Here is a 22,277-nt window from a genome sequence, read left to right on the forward strand (position 1 = left end):
ACCCACAGACATTAAAAAACACACACCCGATAACGTCAAAAGATGAGAAAGGCTACATTCAGGGAAATAAAGGAACCATAAATCAGAAAACTTTGGAGCTGCTAAAAGACACTTTAATTTTGTAGACAAAAGACTGCATTAAGGAGGAATAATGCAATAATAAAGGTGAACGAACCTCTATTGTCTGGCGTCTTTCTCTGTGGGAATTTTCCCACCCCTGACAGCTGTAAAGGGGGGAGGGGCACCGACTGTGGCTTCGCCTTTATTCTCTCACCCTTTTTCTCCCCAGCCCCTCCTCTTCTCCGTCAATAAATGTCTGCAATCATATTCTTGAGCTCCTGTGTGATTTCAAGGTTCATCTCTTCCATGCAGCTCAAACACTAATTATCCCAGCTGTAATTAGTAAGATAATTAAATACTGGCTCACTCATCTACCTTGGGTCGGGTCATGATTCTCCCAGAAGACCTTGAGCAGCTCCTCAAAGCTGATGTGCTCTGGCTGGTACACCACCCGGACTACTTCGGCATGCCCAGTTTTTCCTTGAAAGAAACAGAATGTACAACCAAAATTCACTGACAGCATCAACTTATTACAAGTTATTTATTAAAAAACAACAACCCACTAGACCAAGGCTAACATCCTTTTCTCTGAAGGAAGGGTGGGAGCATAATTGTGCTTCAGCTGAGGTTTTGTTCTACGTCTCTGTCATTGGTTCTTTTCCCCTAAAAGCATGCAGTTGTCATTTATCAAGTTTCCTGACGATGCTGAATTCTCCACAGTGCTCTCTTTTTTTTTTTAAATTTCACAAGAAAACAAGCTCGCGTTTTTATTTTTCCAATTTCACCCTTTTGAAACCTTATGGATCCCCTCTGACATAGTGCTTGAGATTGAAACCCTGCAAAGGGGAATGAGTTGATTTATTTTTATCATCATCCCTTGCTGTATGCAGGAAGCTCAGCTGCAATACAGAGAGAGATGGTGCCAAATAGAGAAACTTGTTAAATGCAGACCTATAACTTGTTCATGTTAGATAAATTCATTAACAGAGGAACAATTTGCTGAGCTGTTAACACTGAGGCAAGGTCAGGTTCAGATACCCAGTGGGGCAGGAAGTGCTTTCTCAGCCCACTTTGTCTATGAGGTAAACAACTACTGTAGCAAATGTCTGTCTCCAGCACCTGCGCCCATTCTCAAAGGTGGTCTCCAAGATTCTGTGGATCTGTGAAAAGGATATTTGCAGTATCACTTATACCTACGGAATTCATGCCCTTCCTTATTTTACAGTGTTAAGACATAGTAAATAATAGAACCGTCCATACAAACATCATCTCCATATTTAACTTTGTTGTCCATCTCTCTTTGATCCTCTCATGTGTAGTAAAACATTTAGCCTCGCCTAAAGAGTTATCTGACCTTTGCATAGGCCTCTAGGTCGTGGTAATCTATGTCACTGGTAGAAGTGTTCTTCTTTAGGGTGGGGCTCTCACACCAACAGTCAAGATGGAGACTGGGAATCTTAAGATTGAGCAGCTCCTCAAATCTTAGGATAAGGTTGGCTATACCCAACAATGTTAAGGTGAGGGTTAAAGACCAACCATATGACAGAGGGTGGGGATAACACAGACTGAGTTCCATTCTATGGACAATCATTCAATCTATCTATCATGCCTATGCAATGAAGCCCCAATAAGAACTCTGGACACCAAAGCTTTCACCAGTTTCCTGGTTGTCCATACTCTCTGCATATGGTCATGCATGGATGCCAGGAAGTAACACACGGGCGAGTAACACCTTGACTGCATGGGATAGGACACAGAGGCTTTGCACTGGATCTTTCAAGTTTCTGCTCTATGCATCTCTTACTTTGGTCGATTTGCCTGAAATAATCTGTAACTATGAGAATAACAGCTCTCAGTGAGTCCTAACAAATTATCAAACCTCGCCGGTTCCAGGAATCCCTTGAACTTACACCTCAATTTGTAACCCTGTTTTCATATTTGTTGGTAGTCCCACCTTAATTCTCACAACCATCTTATGGTGTAGGCAGGGAAGGTAAAACTCCCCATTTTACAAATACAAACATTAAAAGATGTGTAAGTTAAATTTGCACTAAGTCAAATAGCTAGCAAATTTCTGGACCATAACCTGAAAAAATACCTTCTGACTTCTTTCCAGGATTCTGTCTAACACATTAAAGCAAAGAGAGCAAAGTGAACATGAATCCAGAAAAGGAAAAAAATCTATTTATTATATTTTATCTTCTTTCATATTTAAATTTGTTTGATTACAGAGACAATAATTTGCAAAGAGTATGAAGCTTAGAAAATGTGGAGAAGTATAAAAAAGAAAATAAAAATCATCTATACTCCTCCCTTATAAGTACTATCAATATTTTTTACTCATCTCTTTCTGGATATGTACTAGATATGCGCATGTACACACACACACACACACACACACCGCCACATACAACTTGTTTTAGTATAATCACTGCATCAGGCTTTATCCACTTACCAGCATGTTGTATTTCCCCATATCACTGAATTTAAAAAAAATACCATTTATAGTGACTACTAGTATATAACACTCCAAAGAGGGTTGTACTATTATTACTTATTCAATCATTCCCTATCATTGGGCATTTAGACTGAATCCTGTTTTTATCTATGAATATAAATATCTTTTCATATTTCTGAGGCTGCCTCAAGCCATATATTTGTGGAATTTCTAAATCAATGTATATAAACGTTTTTAAGTTTCTTGATATCTAATGTCAAGCTGCCACTGGCAGCGTATTTGAGGGCCAGTCTCAGTCACTATTACAATGTTTTTTATCATTACCAGTTTATAGCTAGAATGTAGTATTCTATCATTTTATTTTTAATAAATTTAATTAGTGAGTTAAAAAGTCATGTTTATTAACTATTTTAATTTTTTATTTTTCTAATTTTTGTAATGCATTTTTATATTGGGTTATTAATATTTTATTAATTGGTCAGTCTACATAATTTTAATTCAAATGCTATAGTCATGTCAGTTAAGCATCTAGACAGATTTTATGCTAACAGATATGAAAAGAAAAATGAGGAAATTATAGGAAGAAGATACATTAAGTATAATAATCATGTTATTGTAAAACCACTTGATCTATTTTAAAATATTACTATTTTGTATTTTGAAATGTTTAAAGATATGATTTAACTACATAAGAAGTAAAGCCCTAAGAATATTAAAAATGGCAACAATATGTTACCAACATGACAAATATAATTCATAAGAAAGGCATAGAAACCACACTAGAAATAGGCAAAAGATGTAATCATACATAGAAAGATATAAACGTAAATCAAGACTAAAAAATGCTCACTGTTTTTAGTGATAAAAGGAAATAAATGCATATTGAAACATTAAGGTACCATCTCTTCCTTATTACATTTTGTAAAACTGCTTACAAGTGCCCTTGGTGCTGATGAGGAGCTCTAGAACCTGCACGTTCCCTTGACTGGTGCAGTGACTACACCCTTCTGAAACACCATTAGCATATGCAGAAAAGCCACACAGATTAAGATTAATTCACCCTAAGTGATCCAGGAAATAGATCTCAAATATATAACTCCAAACGGTGGAAAAGAGACATGCACACACAGAAAATTCACTCCATCATCATTACAATGGTGGAGTATTATAAGTAACCCATAACTCAAACAAACAAACAAAAAGAAGCAAATTATGGCAGAGCCACAGGATGAAATATCATGTAACCATTAGAATACAATGTCCCAACCATGGTAAAAGCTGTTACTTCTTACTGAATGCTGATAAAATGGCAAGCACTTTCCCTACTTGATATTCTTTCAGGCTTACAACAAATTTTTCTATTGTGGAAAATATATATAACATAAAATTTACCATTTAACCATATTTAAGTGTGCAACTAAGTGCAATCACTTGTGCTTCCCTCACCACCATCCATCTCCAGAACGTACTCCCTATTTCCTTCCTCCTCTCAGGCAATCATCATTCTACTTCTGTCTCTTTAATTCAACTACCCTTGGTACTTGATATAATTGTAATCATATAGTTTTTTTGTGTGTGACTGGCTTATTTCACTTAGCATAATGTCCTCAAGATTCATCCATGTTGAAACATGTGTCAGAATTTCCTTTCTTTTTAAGGCTAAATAATATTCCATTGTATGTATATACCATAGTTAGTTTATCCATCCATCCATCTCTCCAAGGACACTTGGGTTGCTTCCACCTTTTGGCTATGGTGAATAATGCTGCTATAAATATGGCCATACAGATATTGCTCACAACTTTACAAGAGAGATGTGCTCCCCATTTTACATATAAGGAAGATAAGGCCTCTCCACAAGCTTTTTCACACAATGTCTCATAGCCAGTAAGTGACAGGATCCAGCGAAGATCCAACTTGGAGTTAATGGGAGGTGAGGCTTGGGTTCCTTGTATGACTCTGAGCCAGGTTTCAGATACCTAAAGTCACCAAGTGACAGAAAATATAACATAGGCAGTGGCCCAGGTGAGAAGTCACCGTTGTGAGATAACTGACATCCAGGCTGGCAAGACTTTTCCAAGATTAGGTTCTTCTTTTGTGGCAGCAATAAAGGGTCAGGAAAGATTTCCACTCACCAGCAGACACTTCAGACATAATCTGAGCACTGACATTACTTTTGGAGAGGTTTTGAAAAATGCTTGGTTGTTTAAAAAACTATTACCATTAAAATTCAAGATCCACCTGAATTAATAAACAAAGTGTGGAGAAGCCTTCCTCAAACTCACCTTTAAGTTTCTTTACTTTATTTCTCCAAAGTACAAGAGCCGGTGTAAAAATACACAGTGCAAATGATCAAAAGGATTAAGGGGCCAGAAGCCACTTACAGAAGTGTCCACGCCTCCAGGAACTTACCAATGTGCCAGGCTAATTTGATTCCTGAAACCAATCTGCAAATACTTTCTGGTGCTTCCAGAGATAAAAGGCTATATCTTAAAATACTTCTAGCTGTTTCTTCACATAACTTTGTGCAAACAGCATAATAGATGTGATGTGCAAACGTGCTTGTTAACAACTCACAGCAGCAGGATAAGTGCTTTCACATTGCTGTTCAAAAATATCTTGAAAAAACAAATGAAAAGGATGAATATCCTCCCTGGGCATTTCCCTGTGTGGCCTCACAGGGTAGATATGAGCAGTCATTCCTTACAAGACAAAACATCCTGGAAGAGACATAGGGGAGAATTCTGGGGTCAGAAAAATTGGGCAGTCTGGAGACCTCGGGAGCTTTTAGGAGCCAAATCATCCATACACAGCCAGGTGTTTTTAAATAGCTCCCCAAGATAAATAAGCCGATTTTTAAAAGTCCTATGTCATAGCTCTCCATCCCATGGGGGAAATGTTATCTTCAACTCTTCCAGGTTAGCCTGATTAATGTTTGCTACATCAGGCAGGTGAGGAGAGAAGAGAGAGCAGGCAGGTGGCCTACTCAGTAGGACTGGGCACATGATCTGACATTAATAAATACACACAGATTGGAGGGATCTTTGTGCTGGATTTTTCCACCACTGACTTCTCTTCACCTGGATGAGTGGCCATGCTGACCCCAGCCCTGCTCACCTGCCTGCGGACCAGTCCCCTAAATGGAATCATACTTACACGCTCTGCTCTGTTTCTGTCCCTAACCACTGAGTTCTATGCAAACTTCACCACATGTCTTACTATGGACACAGTTACTACCCAGAGGAAGATATCAGATACAATTGATGAAACTTTAACACTTCACTGTATGGGTGAACACTGTTTTACTTATTCATTAATTCATAAATATTTACTGAGTGCCTACTAAGTTCCAGGCATTGTGCTAAGTGCTGGGGATCCAATGGTAACGACTGTTAATATAGTGACAACAAAGAACACTTGCAGCCTGGGCACTGCCTGCAGTCTGGGTCCAGGTAAGGAATTTCTCTCTAAAAGAAAAAGACCTGATCTATTTTATTTTTTAAATATATTTTTATTGATTTCAGAGAGGAAAAGAGAGTGAGAGATAGACACATCAGTGATGAAAGAGAATTATTGATCAGCTGCCTCCTGCATGCCCCACACTGGGATCAAGCCTGCAAACTGGGCATGTGCCCTGACCGGGAATCGACCTCTACCTCCCGGTTCACAGGTTGATGACGCTCAACCACCGAGCCATCCCTGCTGGACCTGATCTATTTTATTGATCCTACAGGCAAGATGGTGGGTAAAAGTGAGCTACGGTTATTTTTTCATTAAATAATAACTATTCTTCAACTCCCCTCAACTTTCTCAGCCAACAAGGCCCATCCAAACCGATAAACCAGATCAAAGAGCACACAAAGGAGCCAGAAGTGTGAAAGAAGAGGCAGAGTGGGGGATGACTAATACTGCCCCTTTCCCATACGAGATTGAAAACACTGCTTTCCTCTTGCTAATTAACTACAAAGAGGTAAGATGTCAGCTCAGTTTCATCTCCAGCTCCTGCAGGTAGAAAATGTGATTTCCAACAATGTACTCATTATAAAAAAAAGTCCTAATACATCAAAATTGGATGCCCTGTGGAGTTCATTATAGGATTTGAGGAGTGTCTATACTGTCACTTTATCTTGGCTCTTTTTCTTTTGTCTCATCAGTCACTTAAAGTGTCCAAAGAGAAATGTAAGCTTTAAAAAGCTTCCTATTGATTAAAAAATAGAACAAATACTGTTAGGGTGATTGTAATTTTTTTCTTTTCTTTCTTTCTTTTTTTTTTCTTTTTTGGTCCACCATGGGAGACATGGTAGGGAATTTATAATCCTCTGGCGTGTATTTAATACAGACACATCCTTCCGAGATTATTCTCTCCGAGGGGTGATAGCAACACAGTTGAGGACTTGATCAAGAAAATTGCTCAAGAAAACAATAAATGACAACCATTAATCCTTCATGCTCCTAGAGCTTTCTTACTGCTACAAAGCTAACTAGTAGGTAACTAGTCCAGGAGTGAGCAGCTTACTAGTTTCTGTATCCAACCTGCTGATTTTAGAGGCAGGCCTGCACATGCTTTGAGCTGATTTCTTCAGAACATGAAGTGTATGAAAGGATCTATGTGGCTGGGCTGATCCATGCCTATTTCCTAGACCAGCACCAGCTCCCATGCGACCATGAGATGGGCAGGTAACCTGCCAAGTCGAGAATCACGGTACCCTTGAAGCAGAGAGATCAAACACAGCTTTATTAAATGGCCTGATTTAAATTTAAAAGGGCATTGCACACTAAGAAACTAGGACTCCTTGATGCTGTTAAATTATACCACCAAGTCAAAAATGAGTCCTACTTGTACCTTGTTATTAGTGGGCAACACAAGAGTGGTTCCCAACTGTGTGCCTTAGAGTGAAACTTTAAAAAAATGCTCCCATCTCCCACTTTATTCACACTGGGGTTCTGATACAGGAGACCTAGGGTCAGTCCTGGGCATATTCTCCTCACAAAGCCTTAAGGGTGCTTTTGATGCAAAGTTGGGAAAGGAAGTCATGAAATTAGGCATTTGATAAATGCAGCTATATCAAGGAAGAGAAACCAGACAAGATTTTTTTAATCAAGTCTCAGGATTGTAAGGTACTCGAAAGATCAACTAGCCAAATGCCACATTGTTGTACACCATTGCAACACCCAGATGAACATCTCGAGTGGTGGGACACACACGATTTCACAAAGGCATCCATGCCATTGTCGGGATGCCCTAACCACTGGAACGTTGCACCTGTACTGAGGCGAATCTACCTTCTGCTTGTCCGGGCTGTGCCTTTGGGGTCTACTCACTTCACAATGACTCCCAAGAAGGCTACAGGTATAGAGCTTCATGGGCCAGATAAAGGGCACTGACTTTGGATCAGAAGAGCTATATCTGAAGGCATAATCTTCCATACAAGCCACTTATCTTCTCTTATCACAGTTCCTCATCTGTAAAATGGGGATATGAACATCTGTCTGATCAATCTTAGACTATGGCGGAGAGCACTAAATAATAGATACTGAAGGGAAAGCACTTGGGAACTTACTGGCAATCTATGTATCAGTACTAGTCTCTCTACATCCCATAGTACTAGTGATAAGCCATGTCATAATGGAACTTCACTATATGAAAAGCTGTCAACCATTTAGGATCCATGTTAATACAAACAGAACTATATGGAATGCTCTCCAAGCAAAATTGGGTTTCTTTGGGCAAGCTGCCAAAAACAGGTTTTCCTAGAAGTGTATGTGTTCCAAATCAGAGTGAAAAGATAGCTAGAGCACCCCTGGAATCATGATAACAAAAGAGGTCTTCAAAACCAAGTCAGATGTATTTTCATATTCTTCAAAAACCATCCAAAATGCTTAATGACATGGAGGAGAAAAGGCACCCCAATTAGAGCTCATCTTTGCTAACACTGTGGCTGCTTATACAGAGGTTCCAGAAGAGCTACTTCAAGTCATCCAAGGATAATAACTGCCTATTCATCTGGCACATAAACCACATTACAGTTGCTTTTTAAGTGTAAGTGTTAGCAGCATATTCTCCCAATTTGCATGGTACATTATTTATAAACTAGAGGCCCAGTGCACGAAGCTCGTGCACTGGTATGGTCCCTAGCAGCTGCTGCTGCCGGCTGGGTACTCCCTCCCTTCCCCCAGCTGCCTGCCGCCACCACTGGCCAGGGCCTCCCTCCCTTCCCCCGGCCAGCCTGCCCCCTGGTCAAACTCCCAGAAGAACTACAGTCGAGGGGACAATTTGCATACTATACTTTTATCATATAGCATACCCCAAACAGGAATGTCTTGGCAAGATCTGCCAGAAAGCATGGCTCTGACTTATTTAGCTGCCTAAATTAATTAACAATAAGTATAACTTATGCTTAGTTTAAATATTTTTTAGAAGAATGGAACTATGAACCAGCATTTAGATTTGTGCATAACTTAGCCTCAAGCCGATATACTGTTGGTGGTCTGGGAAAAGTCTTGGCTTTGTCTACCTATTTGGTACCAAAAGCATCACTTATTTGGTCCAAAAAATATATATTAATCCAACAGCCTTATCTTGAAAGCATGTCAACAAGATGAGCAACCAAAGCTTAATCTTAATTTTAAAATTGACTGTGAAAATATCAATAGAAACTCTTAAAATATCAGCTGATTCTATAAATTTAGTCAAATATAGTCTAATTCTGGCATTCTCAATGGGGCTGTATCACTTCCAAGGGAGGGGGGAATTGGCTCTTGGGAGACAAAAGTATCTTACATGTTAAAATGATATGGCCCTCCAAAGGGCCACCATACACAACTAACATACAGTATATCTGTGATATTAAATTTTAATCGGGGCAGGAGACACCATTAGGAAAGAAATGGCTAAAAAGACTCCCTAGGGCAGGGGTGGGCAGCCCCTGGCACGCGTGCCAAACATGGCACGCCAGTGACTTTTGCTGGCACGCGAAACCCTCTCTTATAATCTTCCATTTACAATTTTTTTCTTAATATCAACTTTTTTATTTTTCAGATAAATTCAGTGTAGGTGCATCTTAGATAAATAAATAATTTTACATAGCAATTTATCTTAAAGACCATAGACATGGATTGACGAGAGAGGGGAAGAGCAATTTCTATGCCTCTGCCTTAACTCTTCCCTGCCTTCCTAGATCCGACCAGTGTTTTGGTTTCATCCACATACACTTGTGAATCTTTGTTCTCAGTGACGAATTTTATTAAGTCTCGTAAAGGAGTAGCCTGACGGATGAAAGTAGTAGCTCGTGCATATCTCTGAAGGTCATGAAATATAAACCTGATGTAAAATCTCTGTCATCAGTGATGCAGCAGCAAAAGTCTCACTGATAATATCAAACGGAGTCATAAAGTTTTCTGTCGGACTATCAGTGTACATGTATACATTAAAAAATAAATGTATTTTTCATCATCATATACTGTGTTTTTGTCACTCGAATGAATTTTATTATTTCTTCACGGTTCTTCACATACGTACACCTTAAGAGATATCAAGTAGGTGTAACATGTTCTCAAAAAATTAGGGTTGGCACGCAGAAGAATTTTGAGTCAGAGATTTTGCTGGTTTTGGCATGCACTCACAAAAGGGTTGCCCACCCCAGCCCTAGGGTGACTATAATTTTTAAAGGTTGAGAAACAGTGGCCTAAATTAATTCAATTAATACAGCAATACAATCACATTGACGAAATAGCTTCCTTAACATCCTGCCTCATTTTCACTTCTGGATGGGGCCTGTAATAGAAGGCAACCACCAGCGGAGGGATTTGTTCAACATGGACTCTGAGCAGCTAGCATTGGTCCTGGGCACTCTTTTGGGTGCAGCTAATACAACAATTAATAAGACAGTTCCTGGCCAAAAGGAGCTCATAGTACAGGAGGGCAAAGAAACACATGAGGGGAAACTCACAGGATAAAGCCATTACTGCTAGGAGAGGGATGTGTTCAGAGTTCTGTGGAAGCACATAGGGGGAACACACAGAGAGGACTCAGAGGAGAGGATGACCCAGCACTCTTAATACTATACTCTGCCATAGCCTCCCTTGGCCTCTAGACCTCTCTCATGACAATTTCACACTTGTCAGACATTCAGGCAGTCCAAAACAAAAATGGGGAGCATTTACCTAAACTACATGCCTTTGCCTGTAGTTACCTTAACCTATGAAGGGAAATTAGGCCCTCAGCAAAATTTAATCAGGCCAGGACACTAAGACCAAGCACATCACATTAGCAGGGTGCATGTCCCAATTTGAGACTTAATGTAACTTGTTCCATATTAACCCAAACCCTGCACTGGATTTTTTGTTCCTTAAGTGGAATAGTACTCTATAAGTTTGGGATGATGACAACAATATTTTAGATTTGTGTAATACTTTTATAGATCGCAAAGTACTTTTATATGCAATAATTATCTATGAAGTCTTCATAGTACCTCCATCTATTATTACATCCATTTTACAGATGAGAAAACCAGACTCAATGAGGTCAAATTATTTGCCTAGTTAAGATCACACAGTAGGTGGCAGAGCACAGTTGTTTGGGTCATGGCTCCAACCTAGTCATTGACCCAGTAACATCATGCTCTCTCCCCGGAAGCCTTGGAGCTAAGGGTAACCACTAAATGACTGCTGCCTATGGATGTCTATAGATCCAAATTCAGCTGTATTCTGATTGATATTGGGATATTTTGGCCTTGATTAGCAAGTATTTGGTGACAACCAGTAATTAATTTAGGAGCCCAAAGACATGCCCAGAGGAATAAAACCAAATGGGCCATGAGCACTGACAGTGCTGTCAGAATATTGATTTGGATAACTACTTAACTTTTGTTTCCTCATCTGCAAACCAGGTACATATAAAAATGCCCCAAAACACACACACACACACACACACACACACACACACACACACACACACAGGTTTTGTTAACTATAAAGTGTTCCAATTCTTAGATTCCTCTTCTCCTTCTCTCTGTCCCATCTTGGCCAGGCAATAATTCAATAAACATGAGACAGTCATGGTTACATGAATGGCACTAAACCGATGATAGGAGACATCCAAAGACATGTGATATAGAGCCTGCTCTTGGAGAACTCAACTAACAGCACAAGCCAGGAAGTGTTAGGAGCCATGGCAGAGGTGCAGGTAAAAGGAGGAAAGAGAACAGGGAAGGTCTCACAGAGGAAGTGCATCTGACGTGTGGGCTGAAAAATGAGTGCAACTTTGACATCCAGAGCTGAGGATGAGGGTTTCAGACAATGAAAATGACAAGCACCATGGCGCAGAGAAGGGAAACCACAGAGTGGATATGATGGCCCAGATGAACTGATCTGCAGCGTTCCTTCTGGCAAACATGGTGCTGATGGCCACAGTACCACAACACCCACGGTGCTATCTGGTACACTCACATCTTCTGCTCCCACCCATCAAGGGCTTGGTTACCAAGTTAGCTGTGTTTGTTCCCAAGCCTGTTTAAACCAATTGTACTTTACATTGTAATTACAAAGTTGAATTAAATAGCACACAGTGAAGAAAAGAAATAGTTTTATTTCTATTAAGAATGAAGTCGAATGCTTTAGAAAAACTCAAAAGAAAGTTGTTTAAAATAGGTGTGGCAAGACCGCTACATAAGAATAGGAAGGGTCCAAGAAATCTATGACATTTCTATACACCAATAATGAACTTACAGAAAGAGAGACTAAAAAAGCAATCCCATTTACCATCGCACCAAAAAAATTAAGATACCTAGGAATAAACTTGACTAAGGAGGTAAAAGACCTATATGCAGAAAACTACAGGACACTGAAAAAGGGGATAGAGGAAGACATAAACAGATGGAAGAACATACTGTGTTCATGGATTGGTAGAATCAACATCACCAAGTTGTCCAAAGCAATCTATAGATTCAATGCAGTCCCCATTAAAATACCAATGGCATATTTCACAGACCTAGAACAAACTTTCCAAAAATTCATCTGGAATAAAAAAAGACCCCGAATAGCTGCAGCAATCCTGAGAAAGAAGAACAAAGTAGGTGGGATCTCAATACCAGATATCAAGCTGTATTACAAAGCCACTGTTCTCAAAACTGCCTGGTACTGGCACAAGAACAGACATATAGATCAATAGAATAGAACAGAGAAACCAGAATTCGACCCAAACCACTATGCTCACTAATATTTGACAAAGGAGGCATGAACATACAATGGAGTCAAGACAGTCTCTTCAATAAATGCTGTTGGGAAAATTGGACAGATACATGCAAAAAAATGAAACTAGACCACCAACTTACACCATACACAAAAATAAACTCAAAATGGATAAAGGACTTAAACATAAGACGGGAAACCATAAAAATACTAGAGGAATCCACGGGCAGCAAAATCTCAGACATATGCCGAAGCAATTTCTTCACTGATACTGCTCCTAGGGCAATGGAAACTAAAGAGAAAATAAACAAACAAACTACATCAAAATAAAAAGCTTTTTTAAAAAAATATATTTTATTGATTTTTTACAGAGAGGAAGGGAGAGGAATAGAGAGTTAGAAACATCGATGAGAGAGAAACATCGATCAGCTGCCTCCTGCACACTCCCCACTGGGGATGTGCCCACAACCAAGGTACATGCCCTTGACCGGAATCGAACCCGGTGCCCTTGAGTCCACAGGCTGATGCTCTATCTGCTGAGCCAAACTGGCTAGGGCAAAATAACATTTCCTTTGCACAGCAAAGGAAACCATCAACAAAACAACAAGAAAGCCCACTGCATGGGAGAACATATTTGCCAATGTTATCACTGATAAGGATTTAATCTCCAACATTTACAGGGAACTCATACAACTTAACAAAAGAAAGATAAACAACCCAATCAAAAAATGGGCAAGGGACCTAAATAGATACTTTTCAAAAGAGGACATAAGGAAGGCCAAGAGACATATGAAAACATGCTCAAAGTCACTAATCATCGGAGAGATGCAAATCAAAACAACAATGCGGTACCATCTCACACCTGTTAGAATGGCTATCATCAACAAATCAACAAACGACAAGTGCTGGCAAAGATGTGGAGAAAAAGGAACCCTCGTGCACTGGTGGTGGGAATGCAGACTGGTGCAGCCACTGTGGAGAATAGTATGGAGTTTCCTCAAAAAACTAAAAATGGAACTCCCATTTGACCCAGTGATCCCACTTCTAGAAATACATCCCAAGAAACTAGAAACACCAATTAGAAAGGATATATGCACCCCTATGTTCATAGCAGCACAACTTACCGTAGCTAAGATTTGGAAACAGCCTAAGTGCCCATCAATAGATGAGTAGATTAGAAAGCTGTGGTACATCTACACAATGGAATACTACACGGCGGTAAAAAATAAGGAGTTCTTACCATTTGCAACAGCATGGATGGAACTGGAGAGCATTATGCTAAGTGAAATAAACCAGTGAGAGAAAGATAAATATCACATGATCTCACTCATTTGTGGAATATAATGAACAACATAAACTGATGAACAAAAACAGATCCAGAGACAGAGAAGCATCAATCAGGCCATCAAACCTCAGAAGGGAGGGTGGGGGTAAAGGTGAGAGATCAACCAAAGGACTTATATGCTAGCATATAGGCCTAACCAATGGACACAGACAACAGGGGGGTGAGGGCATGAGTGGGGGGGTAATGTGGGGATAAGGACACATATGTAATAACTTAATCAATAAAAAAATTTTTAAAGAATAAAATTAATAAAAAATGTAAAAAAAAAAAAGAATGGGAAGGGTGATTGTTAGGGTCTGGGGAGAGGGAGGAATGGGGAGTCATTGTTTAATGGATACAGAGTTTCAGTTTTGCAAGATGAAAAGAGTTCTGGAGAAGGATGGTGGTGATGGCTGCCCAACAATGGGAATGAACTTAATACTACTAACATGTATTATGTCAAGATGTTAAGTTGGTAAATTTTATGTTACATGTACTTTACTACAAATAAAAAGGGAAAATAAGATTAGGAAGAAATAAGAATCTAGATAAATTTAATGCTCAGGTTGCTTCAGACATCTTTAAATTCTCCCTTGATTTTAAAGAAGCCAAAACTGGAAATCATTGATAGTAATAAAGAAAAATACTTAGTACTTATTCTGTACGAGCCATAGCTCTAAGCACTTTATAGATATTAGCTTATTTAATCTTCCTGAAGAGCCGATAAGAAAGGTACTATTATACCCATTTTAAAGATGATGACAATTAGGCACAGAAAGGTTAAATAGCATGACCAAGATCACAACACCAATAACGAGCAGAATCAGAATCCAGATGGAAGTCTACTCCACGCTGTGCACTCAACCCCCACTCTGCCAAGGAAGGAAGATAGGAAGCACTCTAGGGGGAGGACCCACCATCAGAAACACATTGACCCCAAATCCAAAGGTTGCACAAGAGGGTACATTTATTTATGTTTAAAAAACAGCAAGGTTTCTGCAAATCTCTCCTTTTTAATGATTCACCATCCCTTTATTTTTTCATCTTTTCTTTGATCAATTTCCCTAATGAACCCATTATCATGCAAAAGAAGCAGTGGATAAGAGTTTTTCTACTCCATTCACTCTATCTAGAGCAGTGATGGTGAACCTTTTGAGCTCGGTGTGCCAGCATTTTGAAAAACCCTAACTTAACTCTGGTGCCGTGTCACATATAGAAATTTTTTGATATTTGCAACCATAGTAAAACAAAGACTTATATTTTTGATATTTATTTTATATATTTAAATGCCATTTAACAAAGAAAAATCAACCAAAAAAATGAGTTTGCGCGTCACCTCTGACACGTGTGTCATAGGTTCGCCATCACTGATCTAGAGCCAAGGATACTGCTCAGCCCGGAGGCCAGCAGTCAGCCCTCACTGGGAATCCACATGAAGGAGTAGTTCAGGTGCTGAGCTCACAAGGACACAGTAGTCCTCCCACAAACATGGAGGCGGCTCTGAAGTCAGCCAATGATATGCAGGTTTTATAAGACAAAATGTAGGCTACAATGTGTCACTGGAACCTAAGAGAATGTCCGGATGCATCTCACATGGTTCACTGGAATAGAAACTCCTGCAAGAAACCTCTTCAAGCAAAGAGAAACCCATGTGTGAGCATGTGTGTGTGTGTGTGTGTGTGTGTGTGTGTGTGTGCATGGGCACACACACCCTTTAATCCCACCCTTGATTAAAAAAAAAAAAAAGTAAACCAGAGCTGACTCTTAATGCATAGAGCTTGCAGATTGTTTCTGAAGACAAAGGGAAGGAAAATCCAATTCTTAGTTCCAGGAGCTTTTTTAAACCTAGCCCAGAAGACTTCCCTGAAAAGCCCAGCCAATTTAATTTAATTGGTTAAATTAAATCCAAGTCTTTTCCTCCGCCACTACACAGAGGAGTTGGAAGCAATCTGCTTTTCTACAGTTTTTGGTGGGGAGCCCTGAACTCCAGGACCAAGAATACAGATTTGGTGGCAAGAAAGCGAGTTGATAAGAGCTGTATTATGTCAAGATTAATTTAGCAGCCCCGTGTGGGCTGTTCAGGTGGTGAGGGTGTCTGGAGGCAAAGACAGTGATTAAAAGGGCATCCCTGCTCTCCTGTGTTTACCTTCATCTGCACACCCGTCACTCACTGATCAGAGAACAGACTGGAATGTACCTGGGCCTGCAGAGACCACTGGGCTGGAAACCAATGGGGCACAGAATGAACATCTAACCCCCAAATGGCAATCAGGCTGGCAAATATGAACTTCTCCAGGTCTGTTAATATCAAAAACATCTGGAAAAATGGGTTTTATAGTTTTCACTTGGTAGAGATATCCATTATGTAGGTCAGTATAAATTATATTCCTTGACCATCAAAATAACTAATGAAAATAAGTTCAAATGACTTTCAAAATGTAAATCTGAAGCTGCAGAAACATTGGTAACTATTTCTGTGCTATGTTCTCTATCTTGGCCCTTCCGCAAATTAGGAATAATTGTACTTGCCAGACACTTACTTCAGAGGTTGGTGAGAGGATAATGTGTGTAAAGCTTGTTGGTTTTTGTGGATGAAAGGTTTTTGATTAGTACAAATTATGAATTATTACTATTCATTAGAAATAACAAATGCATTATTTCAGCTCCTAATGCATCCCTGACATCTGCATGCCATTGTGCACAGGAGGATGATCTTGGAGAACACACCCTGTTCCCAGCACTGCTATTGATAAAACTGCAACCCTCTACCTTAAAAAGAATACTTCAGAGCAGCCTGTAAAACCTGAAAAGTAAATCCCATAGTTCTTTGTCCCTTTATCTAAAAAGCAGGAAAAAATATATAATTAGAAACGTGGATAAGAAGCCTTCACCATTGTGCTTGGTTATAAGCTTCAGATGTTTGGATCCCAGCTCAATAATGGCCATCGTCTTGATCAGCGCCCCTTCACAAAGCAGGCTCCTACTTCACACACAGGGTGGGGTGAAGGTCTCAGGCACAGAGAATAAAGTGGAATTCTCCACAGAGGAGCCACTCCATAGAACCTGACTATTGTGTAGATGTGATACCATTCTCCCCTGGGGCACATGCCAGCAATCATATCTTAAAGAACATTTCTTACCTATAGCCTTTTCTAAAGTATGTTATATATGGTCTGCTTGCTCCTGCATTCACTGCCCTTATTGTTTCAGGATCCTGCTTTCTCAAAATCATCAGTCTAAGCCGGCGTGCTAGTCAGCAAGTACTGACATTCTCAAGGTTGTGTCATCTCAGTCTGTTTGTGTACAATTATCTATGAGGGGGGAAATTGGAAAATTATGTTCATGTCAATGTTCTCCATTAATTTTCATTACGTTGATCCTTTTTAATAAATAAGTTACACTTTGTTATGCAATATTTCCAATGACAAAGAGGGAGAGAAGGAGGAGGAGGTGGAGGAAAAGACAGAGGATAAGTAGAGAGGGAGGAGAGAAAATAAGAATTGGCAATACAATTTAAACTAAGTAGCTTAGAGCTATTATAATTTATTGGCTATTTCAGTAGAAAATGCTTTCTTCTTTGGTAATAACTTTATTGAGGTAAAATTCACACATTATACAATTCACCCATTTAAAGTATACAATTTAATAGCTTTTAGTATATTCACAGAGTTGGGGAACCATTACAATAATCAATTTTAAAACATTTTCATTATTCCAGAAACAATCCATACCTTTTAGCTCTTGTCATCCAAACCCTCCAACCCCTCCAGTCCTGAGCAACCACTAATTTCTGTCTCTTTAGATTTCCATACTCTGTACTGTTCGAATACATAGAATCATACACTATTTGGTCTTTTGTGACTGGCTTCTTTCACTTAGGCTAATGTTTTCAAGGTCACCATGTTATTGCATGTATCAGTATTTCATTCCTTTTCATTGTCAAATAATAATAATTGTGTGTATACATCACATTTTATTGTCCATAAATCAGTTGATGGACATTTGAGTTGTTTGCTGTTTTTGGCTATTATGAGCAGCCAAATAATGCTGCTATGAACATTCAATTACATAAGCCTGTGTGTGGACACAGGTTGTCATTTCTCTTAGAATATATATCTAGGAGTAGGATTGCTGGGTAATATAGTAACTCTATGTTTAACATTTTAAACCTATTATATATCAATATCAAAACACTTTAAAAATTAAATAATTCAAAAAGAAGAAATCACAAAAATTTTAAAATACTTAAAACTGAATTATAGTGGAAATTCTACAATTAAAACTATTGGGAGGCAGCAAAAGTGATTCTTTGGTATAAATTTATAACTTTAATTCAATTATATTATGAGGAGGGAGCAAAAAGTAAAAATATCAATGAATGAAGGAACAAGTTATAAAGAAAACTATAGAATAACACAAAGATATTTGGAGGAAGGAATGAAAAGAGAGAAGCATAAACTAATGAAACATAAAACAAATATTCAATAGAAAAGGATCATAAAGCCAAAAATTTATCAAGAGAAAGCACAAATAAATAAAATTACAAATAAAATGGGACCATAAATACAGATGCAACAAAGATTAAAAAGATGAGAAAAACACTATAAAAACTGCATGCAAATACAATCCATAGAAAAAAATATAACCTTCCAAAAATGGCCCACAAAGAAAGAAAAAGGCCAAAATCTCTTTAATAACTAATTTTTAAAACTAGATTGTTAGTTTAAAAAAAAATCTTCCCAAAAGGAAAACAATGAGGCCTAGAGGCCTTTACAGGTAAATTCTATAGAATAGTCAAGAAACGGATTATCCAAATCTTACATAAACTCAAAATAACAGAAAAAAAAAGGGGTAGGCAAGATACAAAATACACAGACCATAAAGAAAAATATCAAGAAATTCAATCACATTAAAATGAGAAACTTCTCATCAAAAGATAATGTAAAGAATTCTTTAAAAGGAAAGTAACTAAAGATAAGAAAACATATTTGCTACATGTAGAACTGTCAAAGTATTAGCATTCGGTAATCATAAAAACTCTTTAACGGAGTTTCCAGGAAGAAAAAAGACAAAATTCTCAACAGGATAAAGATATATATATATCTTCCCCAGCTGGCATTGCTCAGTGGTTGAGCGTTGAATCAAACCATGAACCTGGAGGTCAGTGGTTTGATTCCCAGGTCTGGGCATATGCCTGGGTTGCAGGCTCAATCCCCAGTAGGGGGCATGCAGGAGGCATGATCAATGATTCTCTCATCATTGATGTTTCTATCTCTCTCTCCTTTCCTTTCCTTTAGGAAATTAATAAAAATATATTTTTAAAAATTTATACCCTGAAATAGGTCTATAATACCTTGGAAATCAAAACCTACAGATACTCTTTAACTCAAAATTCCATAAGGACTGGTGTGACTCAGTTGGTTAGGTGTCATTCCATGCATTGAAAGGTCACTGGTTGGATTCCTGGTCAGGATACATTCCCAAGTTGCAGGCTACATCCCCAGCAACTGACCCATGTTTCTCTCTCTTTCCCTCTCCCCCCTATCTCTCTAAAGTCAATAAAAACATATTTTTTAAAAACTTCCAGGAGGAGTCTAGAGATATTCTTACACTCAGGTACCAAGAGATGTGCAAGGATATACAAAGCAACACTGTTTAAAATTGGAAAGAAATGAAAACAACCCAATGTCCAGCTATAGGAAAATGAAAAAATAAATTGTAGCATGGCTATCCAATAATATACTCTCAGCAGAAAACAGTGATGAACTACAGCTATGTGGCTTAATATGGATGAATCTCAGGAACAATATGCTGACTGAGAAAAAGAATTCCTGCACAAATCTGTAGAGTACAATACCACTTATAAAATGGTCCAAACAGGCAAAACTAAATAACAGGTTGCTTTGGGATACATGAGCATGTGGTAAAACTACAAAGAAAAGCAAAGGAATAATAAACACCATGTCCAGATTATGAACAAAGCTGAGGATGCAAGGAGGAAGGGGCAAGCCAAGAACTTCGACATTATTGGTAAAGTCCTAGTTCTTAAACGGATGGGTTCCTTTTATTAGATTTTACATTTTAATTTGCTTTATAAACCTCTTTCATGGATCAAATATTTAATTTCATTTAAAAAGAAACACCTGTAATGCCCTTAGACTAGCAGCCTTATATCTGTTCTTATTAAAAGAAACTATAGATATTAACCTTTATTTTTCATTTTAAGAGCAAGTTATTAGAACCACTCACCTAAGCATTTAACTTTAATTATACATATGAGTGCATGCATTAATTATGTCTACTAATTTTTTTAAAAGTTGTACTGTGTCAATCTAGAACTGAGGGCCATCATTTTCATTATAGAGGCCATGATGCAAACCTCTTTTTCCTTAATATATTAAAAACTACACTTCAAAAGCCTTATAAATAATAAAACCCAAAAGATGGCTTAGAGGTTGTTCAATGACTCTTGGAGGGTGTCTGCTAGGAAGTTAAATATGGTTGCTTTTGCAGTAAACCTTAAAATAAACTAGGCAGTTTCCTACCACAGACCATGCCTTCCTGGATTAATTAGAAACTCAGGCCTTGAGGTGCGAGTTGTATTGTTCATGGTTGGTGAGGTCCAAAGACCTCCCAATAATGGCCTTCTGAAAACATTATTATAACCTCTCTTCCTAATGGGGGCCTGCCTCAGGTCAGGAAGCTTGGGGAGGGAGGGGGAGATGTGGTTGGCTTCTGCATGCTCCATTTTATCTGTTTTCTCTGTCATTCGGACCCTTCCATGATTGGGCCCTGAGAGAGGAGACAGGACAGAGAAAGCTCAGCCCTGGATGGTAGGTGACATTTGTAATCTGGTATGGGCTGAATTGTGTCCCCTCAAGGTCCATGTGCTGACGTTCTAACCCCCAGTACCTCAGAATGTGCCTATATTTGAAATGTAGTCTTTAAAGAGGTAATTAAGCCCGGGTGGCGTGGCTCAGTGGTTGAGCGTCAACCCAGGAACCAAGAGATCATGGTTCAATTCCAAGTCAGGGTACATGCCTGGGGTGCGGGCTCGATCCTCAGTGGGGAGGGCGCAGGAGGCAGTCAATCAATGATTCTCTCTGAAACATCATTGATGTTTCTATCTCTCTCCCCCTTACTCTCTGAAATCAATAATATATATCTCCTATATAATAAAAGGGTAATATGTAAATTGACCCTAACAGCAGAATGACTGGTTACTAAGACACACACTGACCACCAGGGGGCAGATGCTCAATGCAGGAGCTGCCCTCTGGTGGTCAGTGAGCTCCCACATGGGGGAGCTCTGCTCAGCCACAAGCCAGGCTGACCACTGCCAGTACAGCGGTGGTGGCGGTAGCCTCTCCTGCCTCCTCAACAGAACTAAGGATGTCTGACTGCAGCTTAGGCCTGCTCCCTGCTGGCAGTGGACATCCCCTGAGGGCTCCTGGGCTGTCAGAGGGATGTCTGACTGCCAATTTAGACCCGATCCCCCGGGGAGCGGGCCTAAGCCAGCAGGTGGACATTCCCCAAGGGGTCCCAGACTGTGAGAGGGCACAGGTCAGGCTGAGGGAACCCCTGAGTGCACAAATTTTTGTGCACCGGGCCTCTAGTATATATATAAAAGCTTAAGCGACCATTATGACCAAATGACCAGAACGACCAGAATGACCGGAACGACCGACTGACCGACCAGTCGCTATGACGTGCACTGACCACCAGGGGGCAGACACTCAATGCAGGAGCTGCCCCCTGGTGGTCAGTGTGCTCCCACAGCCAACCTCCCATGGCCCCTTCCCCCAGCTGGCCGGCCCCCATTGGCCCCTGGTGCTAAACCATTTGTAGAGACCTGTTTCTGGGTTGGGGTTTCATATGTAGCAGAGCAGCTCTCTCGCTGCAATCTATTGAAAGTCAGCCCTTGACACAGGGTTTGTCTCACTCCCGTCCTCTCCCTTCCCCAGGGGCCGCCCGCCTGCCATGGTGGAGGTGCGGCAGTGAGGGAAGGAGGAGGGGTGAAGGTGCAAAACCGCACAGTGGCGGGGTGCTGACAGTGGTGGTGGCATCCGGTGTCTGTTCCTTCCACACCCAGTCTGGTGACCATCACCTCCTCTCCCAACCCCACTGGGGCCCTTGGGCATGGGCTGGGATGGGGAACTGGGGGTGGGTGACGGCGAACATGGTCCCTTTCCCAGGGAGGCTGAGGTCCAGGTCCCTCCTAGGGCCTGCGGCCAACCTCTCGCAGTG

At 39.8% G+C, this 22,277-nt stretch overlaps 1 protein-coding gene across 1 annotated transcript in view; it reads right to left on the minus strand.

Annotated features, from left to right (window-relative positions):
* MSRA (methionine sulfoxide reductase A) overlaps positions 1-22,277 on the minus strand; it is a 379,272-nt gene that overhangs the window by 113,449 nt on the left and 243,546 nt on the right. Inside the window, exon 4 of the mRNA XM_006081917.3 lies at positions 436-540. Within this exon, the coding sequence (XP_006081979.1) occupies positions 436-540 (105 nt within the window). The remainder of the gene's footprint in view (positions 1-435; positions 541-22,277) is intronic.

Source organism: Myotis lucifugus, unplaced genomic scaffold, assembly GCF_000147115.1.
Source record: "Myotis lucifugus unplaced genomic scaffold, Myoluc2.0 scaffold_1, whole genome shotgun sequence".
In the NCBI taxonomy this organism is placed as follows: domain Eukaryota; kingdom Metazoa; phylum Chordata; class Mammalia; order Chiroptera; family Vespertilionidae; genus Myotis; species Myotis lucifugus.